The sequence below is a fragment of the Gossypium hirsutum genome, chromosome D04, assembly GCF_007990345.1.
Source record: "Gossypium hirsutum isolate 1008001.06 chromosome D04, Gossypium_hirsutum_v2.1, whole genome shotgun sequence".
Lineage (NCBI taxonomy): Eukaryota > Viridiplantae > Streptophyta > Magnoliopsida > Malvales > Malvaceae > Gossypium > Gossypium hirsutum.
In genome coordinates this window covers 53736015-53750340 of record NC_053440.1, presented here as the reverse complement: position 1 = coordinate 53750340, position 14326 = coordinate 53736015, and the positions used below count along the sequence as shown (strand labels likewise).

At 32.4% G+C, this 14326-nt stretch overlaps 1 protein-coding gene and 1 long non-coding RNA gene across 3 annotated transcripts; both read left to right on the top strand.

Annotated features, from left to right (window-relative positions):
- The first annotated feature begins 876 nt into the window (after positions 1–876).
- LOC107949131 (serine/arginine-rich splicing factor SC35) lies at positions 877–5267 on the top strand. Of its 2 annotated transcripts, none has more exons than XM_041090907.1 (8): positions 877–1073; positions 1178–1256; positions 1347–1426; positions 1529–1595; positions 2865–2924; positions 3416–3622; positions 3707–3893; positions 4034–5267. In XM_041090907.1, the coding sequence occupies exons 1-8, from the start codon at positions 998–1000 to the stop codon at positions 4037–4039; spliced, it is 762 nt and encodes a 253-aa protein (XP_040946841.1). In that variant the 5' UTR covers positions 877–997; the 3' UTR covers positions 4040–5267. The 2 variants fall into 2 exon arrangements, with proteins under 2 accessions (XP_040946841.1, XP_040946840.1); XM_041090906.1 differs by having other exon boundaries at positions 887–1073; positions 4446–5267.
- Positions 5268–12127: 6860 nt separating this feature from the next.
- LOC107898923 (uncharacterized) lies at positions 12128–13206 on the top strand. Its single transcript, XR_001684520.2, has 2 exons — positions 12128–12297; positions 12745–13206. It is a non-coding gene; the product is annotated as an uncharacterized lncRNA (long non-coding RNA).
- The last annotated feature ends 1120 nt before the right edge of the window (positions 13207–14326 follow it).

Sequence of the window (14326 nt, the reverse complement as noted above, 5' to 3'; positions counted from 1 at the left end):
AATAGTGATAACAATGAAATTAAATGCTATAATAATATTATAATATTAGAAAAACGAAATCCGAATAAAAGTTGGACTCTAGAATACTGTAGAAAAAGATAATAAAACACAAACGCGGTGGCAAAGTTGTAATTAAACGCCACTCCAAAATCACATAAAAATATCCCGACTTCGACCATTCTCGAAATCTTTTATTTTTAGGGTAATTTATAAAAATAGTCACTTTTATTTACCTTAAGTTACATTTTAGTCACTTATGTTTGAAATGTATGTTTTAGTCATTTATGGGATGTCTACCGACGCAAAATAAAATATATGTTCACAAAAAATTTCAAAAAGTCGAAGAAAATATCAAGAATTTTAATTTATGGTTTTCATTAAACAATAAAAAATCCAATCTTTTGTTTTTTCGGAATTGAATAAAAGAGGTAGAGGAATGCAAAGAAGACATACCTAGACCCTCCATTAAATCCATCTTTACGAAGCAGTCAATTTGATTTAAGCTATTTTGATATTGATAATAGTTTTTCCAGTCAAATGAAAAAAAGAAGAGACCGAAGAAAAATTAAAAAGAGAAGATGAACAGTTTTTTCAGTTAAGGTTTAGGTTTAAAAATTTTAATTAATTAAATTTATTTAATTAAAAATCTATTTTCACCCATTTAGAAATCTAAGTTACACCTAAAATCTAGTTGTAACGGAACTTAGCTGTAGGGTGATCACTTCGTAACAAAATAATAATATAAGTGACTAAAACGTAACATTTCAAACATAAGTGACTAAAATGTAACTTGAGTCAAATAAAAGTGACTACTTTTGTAGATTACCCTTATTTTATTTATTTATTTTAATTAACACAAAAATTGTAACTAAACTTTTTCGTGGATTTTACCTTCACATCCACAAATATAAACCCTAACCGTAAAACCTTTTCTATTTCTCGATCTCTGTTCTTCCCCCAATTTTTTTCTTCTTCTCATCAATTGCGAAGAAAAAAAATGTCTCACTTTGGAAGATCAGGTCCTCCCGACATCACTGATACCTACTCTCTTCTCGTCCTCAATATCACATTCCGTAAGCTTCTCTCTTTAGCGGCTTCGTCGTTTAACATCTTTGCTGCGATTTGGCTTATAAATTTTTAACTGGAAAACATTTGATTTTGTTTGAATTTTGTTTAGGTACGACCGCTGATGATTTGTTTCCATTGTTCGATAAGTACGGGAAAGTCGTTGACATCTTTATCCCTAAAGATCGAAGGTTCTTCGTTTTTTCTTTTTTGATTTGTATTTGTTCTTTCTGTGGTGGTTTATGAATTTATAAGAGAACGATTTTTATTTGTGATTATAGGACTGGTGATTCTCGAGGTTTTGCATTTGTACGATATAAGTATGCGGATGAGGCACAGAAAGCTGTGGATAGGCTCGATGGTAACCCTGCCAGCAACTTCTTTTTTTTGTATTGATTGTGATATTGTATTGATTGTGTGGATAACTCATTACAATTATATGGAATTTCCCTTCTTATTGCAGGGAGAGTCGTTGATGGTCGGGAGATAACAGTTCAATTTGCGAAATATGGGCCTAATGCAGAAAGGATGTAAGTTTTGTGCTGGCTGTCTTTTATTATTCAATTGCTTTTACTGTTGAACTGATTTTTTGAGCCTGATGTAGAGAAGATATATGCTGGGTGACAAAATTTTTTATTATTGTTTAACTATCATGAAGCAAAAAGCGATCTTGTTCGGCTTGAACATGAAATATGTCCACTTGCTTGACTAATTTGTATTAGTAACTTATTACTGTTTCAAGTGATTGTTTGGAAGTTGGAAAGCCAGTTTGGGTTGCTCGCTTAATTGTTGTGCAGCAATCTCTGGTTTTATTTTTATTGTCTATATTGCTGTGAAAAAAAATTATTTTAGTTCTGCTTTAACTTCGTATCACTAAGGAAAATACTTTATTGTTTGGCTTCTACTCAGATAATGTCCAACTGCATAAGTATTGTGTAGTGGTGATCAGCTAATTACTTCCAGTGAGTAGCTTATCTATTCTTTTAATGCATCTTATCCATATATATCCTTTCTCATATGGTTTTAATATTTGGGTGAGCAAAATTCGATTCGATTTGAAAAAGTCGAAAAAAAATTCAAATTTCTAATTAATCTATGAGATATTTGAATTATTCGAGTCAACTTGAATAACTCGATTTGAGTTTCGAGTTCGAGTCAAGTTGAATTTCACAATTCGAATAACCTGAATAATTTGAATAACAGATTGGTGTAAATACCCTTTTGGTCTCTGTCAGCTTTGAAAATAAGCAAATTGGTCTCTCTCAACAAAAATTCAAAATAATTTTCAAAAATTCAAAATAAAATTTAACATTCAAAATATTTATAAAAATTTCAAATTTTATATTTAAAAAATATAAAGTTTTTAAAAAATTCTAAAAAATATATAAAGAAAAGTTAAAATTTTAAAAATTTTCTAAAATAATAATTTTGGTGGCCTAATTAATGATTTAAACTTATCATAGTATTTTATTTTTTTTATGATTTTACTTTGAATTTTTTTTCAAATATATATGGTTTCAAATTTATGTGCTTTAACATGGAAATAGTTATTCTGTAACAATATTTTTATTTGATATGTTTAATTTTTCTAATTTAACTCTTAACAATTTCACTCGATTTAACTCGATTTGACTCGACTCAATTCAAAAAAATTTTAAATTGAGTTTGGATAATAAAATAGGACTCGTGAACTCAATTAACTCGAAATTTTTTCACTCGATTCGATCGAACGCTTACCTCTATTTCTAGTAATTTCAGTCTTAACTCCTAAGGTCTCTGATGTACTATTTCTTTTGCAGTCACAAAGGAAGGATTATTGAACCAGTTCCAAGGTCAAGAAGTCGCAGCCCACGCAGAAGGTAAGTTGTGTTAACTGCTCTTTTTTTTTTTGCATAGACAACTTTTGATTTTCACATTTTTGTACTGTAATTTCATTTTCTATCTGTCTGTCCCCACCTTTTTGAATAAATCATGGGGGACATTGATGAAGGGATAACTGTGAAGGTTTACATGGTTTGCTTTTTCTTACTAACTAAAGCAGTCTTGATTATTGGTAGCATGAACATGATGGTGCTAGATGCTGGTAGCTCTGAGCTAATTCATTAACTCAATGTTTATCTTCTTGTTCCTGAACTACATGTCGGGAGACACTAGTTTTTTGCCCATTTTCACCTTGGCATTTTTCAAGTAATGTTCTTTTATCTGATGTGATTTTAAAAGGGGAAGCCTGCTTGGTTTGTATATGTGATGCTTTTAAGCTTGTTTGAATAGCCAAAATATAGGGATTAATTGTATTTCTTTATTGTCTCATTTCTAGTAAACTGGTTTGCATTGTATTCAATATCTTCAGGCACCGGGATGATTATTCCAGAGATAGGGGTTATAGGAGAAGAAGTCGTAGTAGGAGCTATGACCGGTATGAACGTGATCGATATCGTGGGAAAGACAGAGACTATCGGCGTCGCAGCAGGAGTCGTAGTGCAAGTCCTGACTATTCTAAAGGTCGAGGAAGAGGGTGCTATGATGATGATCGGCGGAGTAGCAGTCGATCACTGAGGTTTGTATTTTATACTTTGCTCTTGGATTAGAATGCCAATTTCTTTTATGCTATGTTGTTGTGATACTTTTATTTTTATTTCAGTGCTTCTCCTGCTCGCCGCAGCCCTAGTCCTCGTAGGAGTCTTACCCCACGCAAGGCCTCTTCTCCAAGGGGTGAAAGTCCTTACAGGCGCAGCCGTGATGGAGGGTCTCCAAGTCCTCGAAGTGTTTCACCACGAGGCCACCCTGCTGATTCTCGTAGTCCATCTCCTCGGAACTCAGATGTTGATGTGAGTTTTTCACTTTCTAGTTTATTCTTCTCCGCTTCCCCATTTCTGTTTAATCTTTTTTTTTTCTTTTTTACCATAAAATTACCTTTGCAAAGCAGTTCTAATCCTTAACTGTTTACTTTTGCATTTGAATTTTGTAGGAATAATCTTGTGGATGAATTACTGGAGACTCTAAGTAGCACGTATCTTGTTGCTATGTTGGTGTTGAGGACATTTATATATCTTGTGTTCTCTAGTATTGGTAGGACTGGTTTTTTGGTGTTTTAATTAACTGTCCTGAACCTTCTTTCTCTATCACTTAAGCAGTATCTTGGAGTCTGAACTAATGTAGTTTCAAGTTTGATGTTTCAGTACCCACCAAAGATTTTGTGATGTAAGCTGGTTGTTTTAGGTTGCTTTCCGTTCCCCCTTTAGATCTTATAGTTGGCTCCTTGTTGCTTGTCTCCCAAATTAATTTTTCATGGAGCCACTCCAGTGTTTCTTTTTAGTTATTGTGTTTCCCTTTTTTCTAAGAATGCTGATTCATCTGAAACTATCTGTTGGGTTTTATAGCAATGTTCGGGGGAAAGAGTGACTTGGGCAAATGGACATGATGTTGATGTTGTGGCTGTTGATGCTGTTTGTATCTGTAGATGAATGATCGTGATTGTGATGCTGGTTATAGCAGTATGCTGATTGCAGGGACAATCTGTTAAGTACTTTTAACTGATATTTATAATTGGTAAGACCTGTAGTTGAGTCTTGATTTTTGAAAGCCTTGCATCCTTTAGGTTTCTGATATTTCTATGCGGTTACCCTCTTGATTTGCTCTTTTTCTAAAATTGAGACCAAGGTTAAGTTGCGGTGATGGTAGAAAAGGAAATTTGAACTGTGAAATGCTGCGTATGATGGACGTATGATGCAGGTTCTAAAATAAAGAGAGTAATGTCTTGATCTGACCCTTGCAACTGCTTAATTGAACCAAAATAACCTTGTGTATAATGGTTTCATCGGTGTATTTAATCGCACCCTATTATTGCTAATATTTTGAGTTGTAGCAAAATTGTACGTGACTGATGCTGTGAAGTGGTGGTTGTGCGTATCTGTTGTAAGATGCATATGGCTGGTGTTTTAACCAAATAGAGGCGGTTGCCGCGTTTTTTTGTCAGTTGCCTTCGTTGCTGGTCTGCTTGAAGCTGGCTGTTGCTGCCCCCTTTACAGGGCCATGTTAGTTCTACCTTTATTACCAGTTATTATCTTTTTAAATGTTAAAAAAAAAAATCCTTGGGAACCGGTGTAGGTGGCATTGTGATCTAGTCTTTTTAAATTATAGGAATAGCTTAAATGGATGAAGATGTTGAAATAAGTGAATAAAAAAGAGGTGTGTCCTGAAAATCCAACCTGTGCTTATATTGTAAGTTGGCTTTGATCTGTTTTCTATTGCATGCTCGTGATTGATGATTTACACCAGGAAATATGTTCATAACTTTAAAATTAAAAAAGAAATTAAATCATTGGCTGCGGTGGGCCATTTTTAATGTTTGATTTAATTTAAGGAGAAACTTCACGTTTGAATTTTCAAGTAAAAGATTGATGAAAAGACGGTTTCAACCTTTTTCCGTGGAGACTTTGGCTACATGAGAAGGTGAAAGAATATGAAAAGATTAAAACAGCTGTTGAACAACCAAGAAGATGAAGCGATACGATGGATTTTTTTTTTTTTGGTTTATATTTCCAGATTTGTAAAAAGAAATAGAAAGTTGCTTTCAAGATTTAATGATTTTAAAAATTTAGTTTTTTTTTTAATTTTTTTCCAAATTTGTAAAAATAAAATAAAATAAAATAATTCTTTTAAAAGTTATTGTTAAAAAAATTAAAAACGATATTTTGACTATAGTTTAACGATTAAATTAGTAATTAAACATTGAGATGAATGTGTTACATCATCATTTAAGAGAAGAATTAATTTGTACATTTCAACAGATGCCTTGCTCTTCAAACTATATTGTTGTTTTAATATATTTTCATTGGATTAATCATTATCTCTATTACAAAATTTTCAGCTAATGATAAATTTTTAATTCAATGAAAATGAAAATTTTCCTTCCCTCTTCCTTTGTCTCTCTCTCCTGCAGCTTCTTCCTTTTAACTCAATTAAATTAGTGTTGTACACAAACTCTCCTGCAAACTGACCTATTTACACGGCTGCAGTTACAGTCTCCATATTTATTTGAAGAAAAATAAAAAAAGGTCCCTCACCAATATGATTCATGGAAGAAATTTCTACATCTTGTACCATTAAACATAAAACGCATGTTTAACGCTTAAGTTTCATCATACCTCACTGCAAAAAAGTTCCAGGTAAAAGCGGTCATCTGGTTAACGACAACAAGTCTAAGGAACCTTTGCAAGAAAAATATTATTTGAATCGGAGCTACTGAGGTGGTGGCCATGGAAACCACGTTTTTGTCTCTACCACCAGTTGTGGTCGTAAAACACCGCCTTGTGTTGGTTGGTTGTCTGGACGGTACTGTTTGGAGCAGACGAATGGTTTGTCATGTTTTCGGCAGTGTTCGAGATTGTCGAGGGTGAGACCTTTCGGGTTCCAGTAAAGAGTTGGATGGTCAAAGAGAGAGAAGGGAGGGGGAGGGTGAAGATGAAGATGGGGAAGCGGGAAGAGTGAAAGAGAGAGTAGTATTAAATAATAATTTATTTTTATTTAATATTCAATTTCTTAAAATTATAAAATTATATTTTAAGTATTGATTCGATTAAAAAATAATTTAAATATTTATCTAAAAAAAGCGTAATAATTTAGAAGTTTTATCAAGCCTAAAAAATCGATAAATTTCTTTTCTTTTTTTTTCTCTCTCTTAAATTAAGTAAATTTCCGTCTTAATTCGCATTTAATTCGCATTAATAAAACAAAGAAAAAACTATTAAAATAGTCAGTTTCGTTTGCTTCAAGTTACATTTTAGTCACTTATGTTTGAAATATTACATTTTAGTCACTTAAGTCATGTTATAACATTTTAGTCACCGAGTCGTTAATTGCCGTTAACGGTGTAACAATAAGCTGATGTGACACGTTAAATTATCATTTCAAACAAAAAATTTAGATTAAATTATACAATTGGTCCTTATATATTTTTTTATTTTGAGCAATTTAATTATTTTCTTTTATATTCTTTTAACTTTTCTTTTATTTATTTATTTATTTATTTTTCATTCTCTTTTGTTTCTCCCTCTGTTTTCCTTCATTCTTCATTTCTTTTAACGTAGTATTTTTATAATTTTCATTTGTTAAAACTAGTCCACAAGCTCGCCTCATTCGAAAAAAATTAAATTGTTCAAAAAAAAAGTATAAAGACTAGTTTTAACAAATGGAAAACATAGAAAAATCACGTTAAAAGAAATGAAAAATGGAGGAAAACTGAGGGAGAAGTAGAAGAGAATGAAAAATAAAGAAAAAAAAGAAAGTTAAGAAAACAGAAAAGAAAAAAATGGGGATCGACTGTATAAATTAACCTAAAATTTTTGTTTGAAATGATGATTTAACATGTCATGTCAGTTTATCGTTACACTGTAAATATTACAACGCGATAACGTAAGTGACTAAAACGTAATATTTCAAACATAAGTGACTAAAATGTAACTTGAGACAAATAAAAGTGACTATTTTAGTACTTTACCCTAAAACAAATTAATTAAGTGTTGAAATAGTTTTTGTATTTCATCATGTTGACTTTTAAAATTCACTAATAGATGAATCAAGCAGCTCCAAATTTAATTTTCTATTTTCTAATAAACATAATAAATATAATAAAAGTTATTTCAATAAAAAAATTAAAAATAAAATTGTAAATTGTAAAAATTATATTTCAAGAAGTTCTATTTTCAAAGAGGATAATTAGCCACAACATGCTGTTCGGTGAGATTATTTCTCGATGACTTATTTGTGGTGCATTATGCGATAGGTGTTAAGTTGATAGATACACTTAAGATATTCTGGTTAAGTAACTTTCCATAGAGATTTACTTAAGTTAGAAAGATGGTTAAACATTACACGATTATTAGTACATGTGAATGCCTAAGGAATTAGGTTCATGTACTAATTGGATGGAAATACATGTTATTACTAGTTGATCATGATCATCTCACGGTGGTTTGATTCAATGGGTGTGAGAATTATCGTTGCAAAATATTTTCAAATAATTACTTAATACAAAGATATTAATGTATGAATATTTTAATTTCAGTTCGAAAATGGTACCAACTCCCTTATTGAACATACCCACTGAAAACAAACTGAACAAAAATAATTATAAGAAACGGAAAAGGAACTTGATAATTGTCCTGAGCCATGAGAAACTTAGAACAATTCTTGATAATAAGTGCATACCAACCACTCAAGTTGAGGCTAAAAAAATATTGGGAGGAGTCTGATGAGATAGCTTGTTGCTATATGCTGGCAAGTGTGACCAACACCCTATATAAGCAATTGATGAGCTGTAAAAATGCCAAAGTGATTCTTGATAAGCTAAAAGACGTGTTTGGAGGCCAAGCTACCTTGGCTCAACAGTCTGTCATAAATAGCTTGATAAATGCATAGCAAAAGCTTGGTACTTCGGTAAAAAATCATATGATAACTCTTATGGATACTTTACTGAGGATGCGAAAAATGAGGTCAATTTGGACCAGAACACTCAAATTGGGATAATGTTCAAGAGCTTACCCAATGACTTTGTTGGCTTTCAAGCCGCATATAACATTGGCAATAAAAACCTAATACTTACAAAACTCATGAAAGAATTACACCCTATAAGTTGATGTTGAATGGCAGTCAGTTAGTCCGAAAAGTAAAAGCAAATATAACTATTGCTTCTTCCTCAAAAGGGAAAGGAAATCACACTAAGAAAGACAAAACTAAAGTCTCTAGGCCATCAAAAGTGGAAAGGAAGAGAACCAGAAAGCGAAAAGACTTATCTAAGTCTAAATGCTTTTTCTGCACTAAGAAAATGCACTACAATGCGAACTGTAAAGGGTGGAAGGAATATTTAACCACCAAAGGCAAATGTATGAAACTCTTTATGATAGAAGCTTGTTTAGTTAATGATTCAATAGACCATCGAGTCATTGATTCAAGAGCTATTAATCATGTTTGTGTTTCTCTATAGGGGTTCGAAGAGACGAAAGATCTTAGAGATAAGAATCTATCGTTATGGACCGAAACCGAGACAATTGTGGTAGCTAAAGTAGTGAGAGATGTACATCTTTATTTTGATAATTTTAGGAAGATTATTTTAAAATACGTTTCTATGTACCAAGTTTTAAAAAAACACCTAATATCAGTTGCATGTTTATATAAGTACAACTTGACTGTGACTTTTAATAATAAAATTGTAATATTTAGAAATCACAATCTTATCTGTAATGGATGAATGCTAAATAATCTTTATTTTCTCAAACCAAAGATGTACACACTACTTAAGACTAAAAAAACGAATAAAAGACTTAAAACTTCTCACTCTAATGAAGTGTACATTTGATATTTGAGACTTGATCATATTAACCAATAAAGAATCATTAGACTTGTGAAAGATGACATCTTAAGTTCACTTAAAGAAATCGATCTTCCACGATGTGAATCTTGCTTGGAAGGTAAGATAACCAAGTAATCTTTTAATGCAAAAGGAACGAGGACCGTAAAACCCCTAAAACTTGTGCACATTGACGTATATGGCCCCATGATCGTCAGTACAAGAGAAGGTTACAAGTATTATGTAACCTTTATTGATCATTATTCCAGATATAGGTATGTATACCTTATGCACCGCAAAACTGAAACATTTGATAAATTCAAAGAGTTTCCTACGAAAGTGAAGAAACAACTAGGTTTACCCATAAAGACACTTTGATTTGATCGATGTGGGAAATATTTATTTGATGAGTTCTTAGGGTACCTCATAGAGAATGAGATTCTATCCCAATTAACCGCATCAGGCACTCCACAATAGAATGGTGTGGCAACGTTGTTAGATATGGTACTTTTGATGCTAAGTTATTCGAAGTTGCCAATCTCTTTTTAGGGATATACAGTACAAACAACTTGTTATATTCTGAATGATGTGCCAAATAAGGCAGCACAGGAAACTCCATATGAATTGTGGCATGGCAGGAAGCCAAATCTTAATCATTTACGAATTTGGGGATGTCTGGCTCACATATTGGACAAAGATGCGAGGAAGTTGGACTTACAGACAAAATTGTGCATATTAGTACGATATCCAAAAGGAACAAATGGTAGTTTATTTTATAACCCGAATGACCAAACTATAATAGTGTCAACTCATGCTACTTTCCTTGAAGAAAGTTACATGAATGACTTCAAACCTTAGAGTAAAGAGACATTAGAGAATCTTTCGGGAAATATACAAAACCCTACAGAAATGATTCCAGAACCAACTCCTAATAGTAGACCTGCAAACGATCAGTAGTATAGGGTGCTTCGTCACAGTGGGAGGGTATCTTGTAGGCTTAAGTTTTTCCAATCTAGCAGAGGTGTTTTTAACATTGAGTCTACCAAACAAGAAGATAATGACCCACTCACGTATGACGAAGCAATACAGAGTGTTGATTCCAAGCTTTGGGAAATAACTATGAAAGTTGAGTTGGATTCGATAGATTCCAACTCAGTGTGGGAACTTATAGAATTACCGGAAGGGATAATACCTATAGGGTGCAAGTGGATCTACAAGAGAAAAGAAATGCGGATGAAAAAGTGGAAACTTATAAGGCCAGACTTGTAGCAAAATGCTATACTAAAAAAATGTATCAGTTACGAAGAAACCTTCTCTCCGGTTGCCATGCTCAAGTCAATCCGCATACTGCTATCCATTGCAGTGACTATTGATTATGAGATCTGGAAAATGGATGTCAAGACAACGTTCTTGAACGACCATCTTGAAGAGAGCATATACATAATGCAACTCATCAAATATATAGCGAAAGGAAATGAGTATAAATTTTTAAAACTACTTAGATCCATATATGGAATTAAGCAAGCATCTTGCTCATAGAATCAAAGATTTGATCAAACGATCACGACTTTTGGATTTGAGCAAAATATAGATAAACCTTATGTTTATAAACATTTAGGAGATGAATATTAGATTTGATCAAGGGTCCTAACTAGGTGAACAACATGATATTTTGCTCATTTTTTAAGTGTACAAGTGATAAATGATGATTGTCTTTGTTAGAGTATGCCCAAAGACCAATCGTGATATGACTATAATCATAAACTCGTTTTACCTTGTTTGTTAATATAAGACATCGCCATTGTTATTTCAGTTTCTTTTTCTATGTGTGTAAATAATCTATTAATAATAAAGTCCTGAGAATAATATGATTATTCTTAAAAAAAATCCTATTCAAGTATTATTGTTGGATTGGATAATAATGCATTGAGACTAATGTGTAATTGATTGATGGCAAAGTGTTATCATTAACATAGGGATGTCAAAATCAATACATTAGTATGTGTTAGAGAATAACATATTGGACTGACCTGCTATGAGTATGTTTATTGGATTATTATGTAATAGTCACAATATTACTCATAGTGAAAACTATGTATACAGTCCTCAGACTTGAGATTATCATTGTCCTAACATTGTGAGTTGTATATTTTGATATAGTCAAACATCTACCATAATGGGTTGTACTATAAAAACTAACATTGGGTATGTCACAATCTATGTAATTGGATATAATTGATCAAGATAATATTTGTCCTTTTTACATAATGGGAGCAATATCTTAAGTCACTTGATAGAGTGAAACTAAAAATGCATAGACATGCTCAAATAAATTGATATGAGATATCACTCTTATTTTTTATTATAGTCTACTCGAAATATCAAGGAATATGAAATTGGACTATATAAGTGTGATTATTCAATGACCTGTGTCTAATCTAGATATAAATGATAAAAGGATATAATACATGAAAATTTTATTACAAAAAGATTATGTCAAATCAATACTTCTTGTAACTAGGGTAGCAATGATGCATTGCTAGATATCACTATCACATCTCGAAAATCGGGCTAGAAAAAAATTGGAATAGTGGACCAAGAGATGGTCACTTTTTGACTTTTATTTATAGGTTTGTAAAATTATTACAAGAATGATCTATTAGCTTAATGGTTAAGGATAAATAAGTAGATAATCTAATTGGCTTAGAGACCGAGTTCAAATCTTTTACCTTACAAAATTTTAATTTTACTTCCAGCCACATTACCCTTTTTTTTAATCTCTAAATCAACCTCTTTACTGCCCTAAAACTCTCCTTTATGCCACCCAAATCAGCCCCCCTTTGTTGTCTATTGCCGCCCCCTTTCCCTCACTTGTGGTGATACTGGTTAGTTTTCTTTTCCTACTCTTATCTTTCCTTTTGTTTGTCGATGTTTGCTGCTATTTCTGTTTATAGCCCTAAAAATTGTCCCATTTTCTGCCCAAAGATCTCCCTTTGTGTCGCCCAAGTCAGCCCCTTTTCTACCACCGTTTGTGGTGTTACCACCCTTGGAACGCCATTGATTTGGACTGTTGTTTTCTCTTCATTTGCCACCCCTTATAGCAGTGATTTCTTTGATTTTTCCACTGATAAAACAACCCCTAATCTTGCCAATTGATAGTGCATCTAGTCTTGTCTAATCGTTATCTCAGATCTAGTAACGATGATAGCGTGAGTGCGGATTTAAGCAAGATCTTGTGTCGATTTGATTCTGTTAATGGTTGTTGTTTTGGTTGAATGCTCGCCTTAGATTAATTTTTAGTTACTGATTTTAAGTGTTATTTTTGGATCTAGGCTCATCTGAGGCTTAGAAGCGAAGGTGCGGATTGGTAGTTCTACAATTTCTGAAACTAAGGTGTGGGATTTAATCTAAGTGAATGGTGTCTGCGTGTGTGAGTCTTACCTTTGTGTTAACAGTTATAAATTGATGTTATATGATGAAAATTGGTAAAATTATGTTTGTTGTTTGTGGCATGGCCGAATGGCCGAAAATCAAATAAATGGTGTGCCAAATAAGGTACGTACTCAAATAGGTAAGTCGTATATAAGAGGTACAGTTTGAGGATTGTTTGATTGTGTATGGGATGTATGCATTGTACGAGTATGTGTCATAATTCTGATTGTTTATGTAAGTTGTGGTATACTTTGTAATGTTTACTGTATAATGGATATTGATCATTGACGCGTGGAAAAACATGCTAAAAACTGTGACACTGTTTTCTAGCAGCTTACCTGCAACTTATCGCTATTTTCTAATAGCTCGTCTACACTTATATTGGCTGTTTATTTGCATTTCTGTGGTTCATCCACATTATTGGCAGCTTGACTGTAAATCGTTATTGGTGGTTTACCCACACTGAGCTAGTGCTCCTAAATTATTTTGGTGATTCGGTAGACGAGTTGTGGGGAATGTGTGGTGTGTAGCAGATGGATAGGTAGGCCTTATTACATTGTCATTCTCGAGCATGCATATGCATAATTGTTGGAAGCACCATGATTCTGTGAATTTTGTGTACTACTGTAATTACCGATATGTTAGCTTTTGTGCTAATTTTGTGACGGGTTTCTTTACCTTTGATTAAGACTCACACTGGACTTTTTTAAGCTCATCCCATTAATTTAACATCTTTGAGGTAATCCGCAAGCTTAAGCTTCAGACTCAGCATTTGGAGGATTCGTCTCGAATTTTATTAAATAACCTGTTTAATTTTATATTTTTCTTTATTTGGTTTGAAATAACTAATTTTACGAATTGTGGCATGGGTTTAGATTTTGAGATATTTTTTGTATTTTCATACATGAACGTTAAACAATAGGATTGATTTTAATAACTAATCAAGATTAAATTATGAATTTATGGATTTGGTAGCAAATTAAACACGTGAGATTTTCCATTGCAAAACAGGTTTTCGAAACTTTGAATAATAATTTACTGATTGGATATGTTTGTAAAATTAATAAGAAAGTTTTTAATCGGTATTTCATTAAACTTGGCAAAAATAAATGTTTTACAAAATAAAAAGAAGCCCACTATCGAATTTTTGAAAAATATAATAAAATGATTTAGATATAAATTTATGAGAATTGAATCATTTTTACCAGGCTATTTCGGTGGCTAATATGACCTTCATAATCCGATTATAATTTCTAGGTTGGGTTAGGGATGTTACACACTCAACTTTTTGTAATATTAGAAATGTTCTAATATTACTACTAACGTAATAAGAGCTTATAGGGTCACACCCTATGGTTGAAGTGAACAAAATCGAAACACAGTTGATATTGTGTTTAGCTGCCACATAAATTAAATTAATTATTGAATAATTAATTTGACAGTTAAATATTGAATGCATTATATGTACAAACTTGTACACAA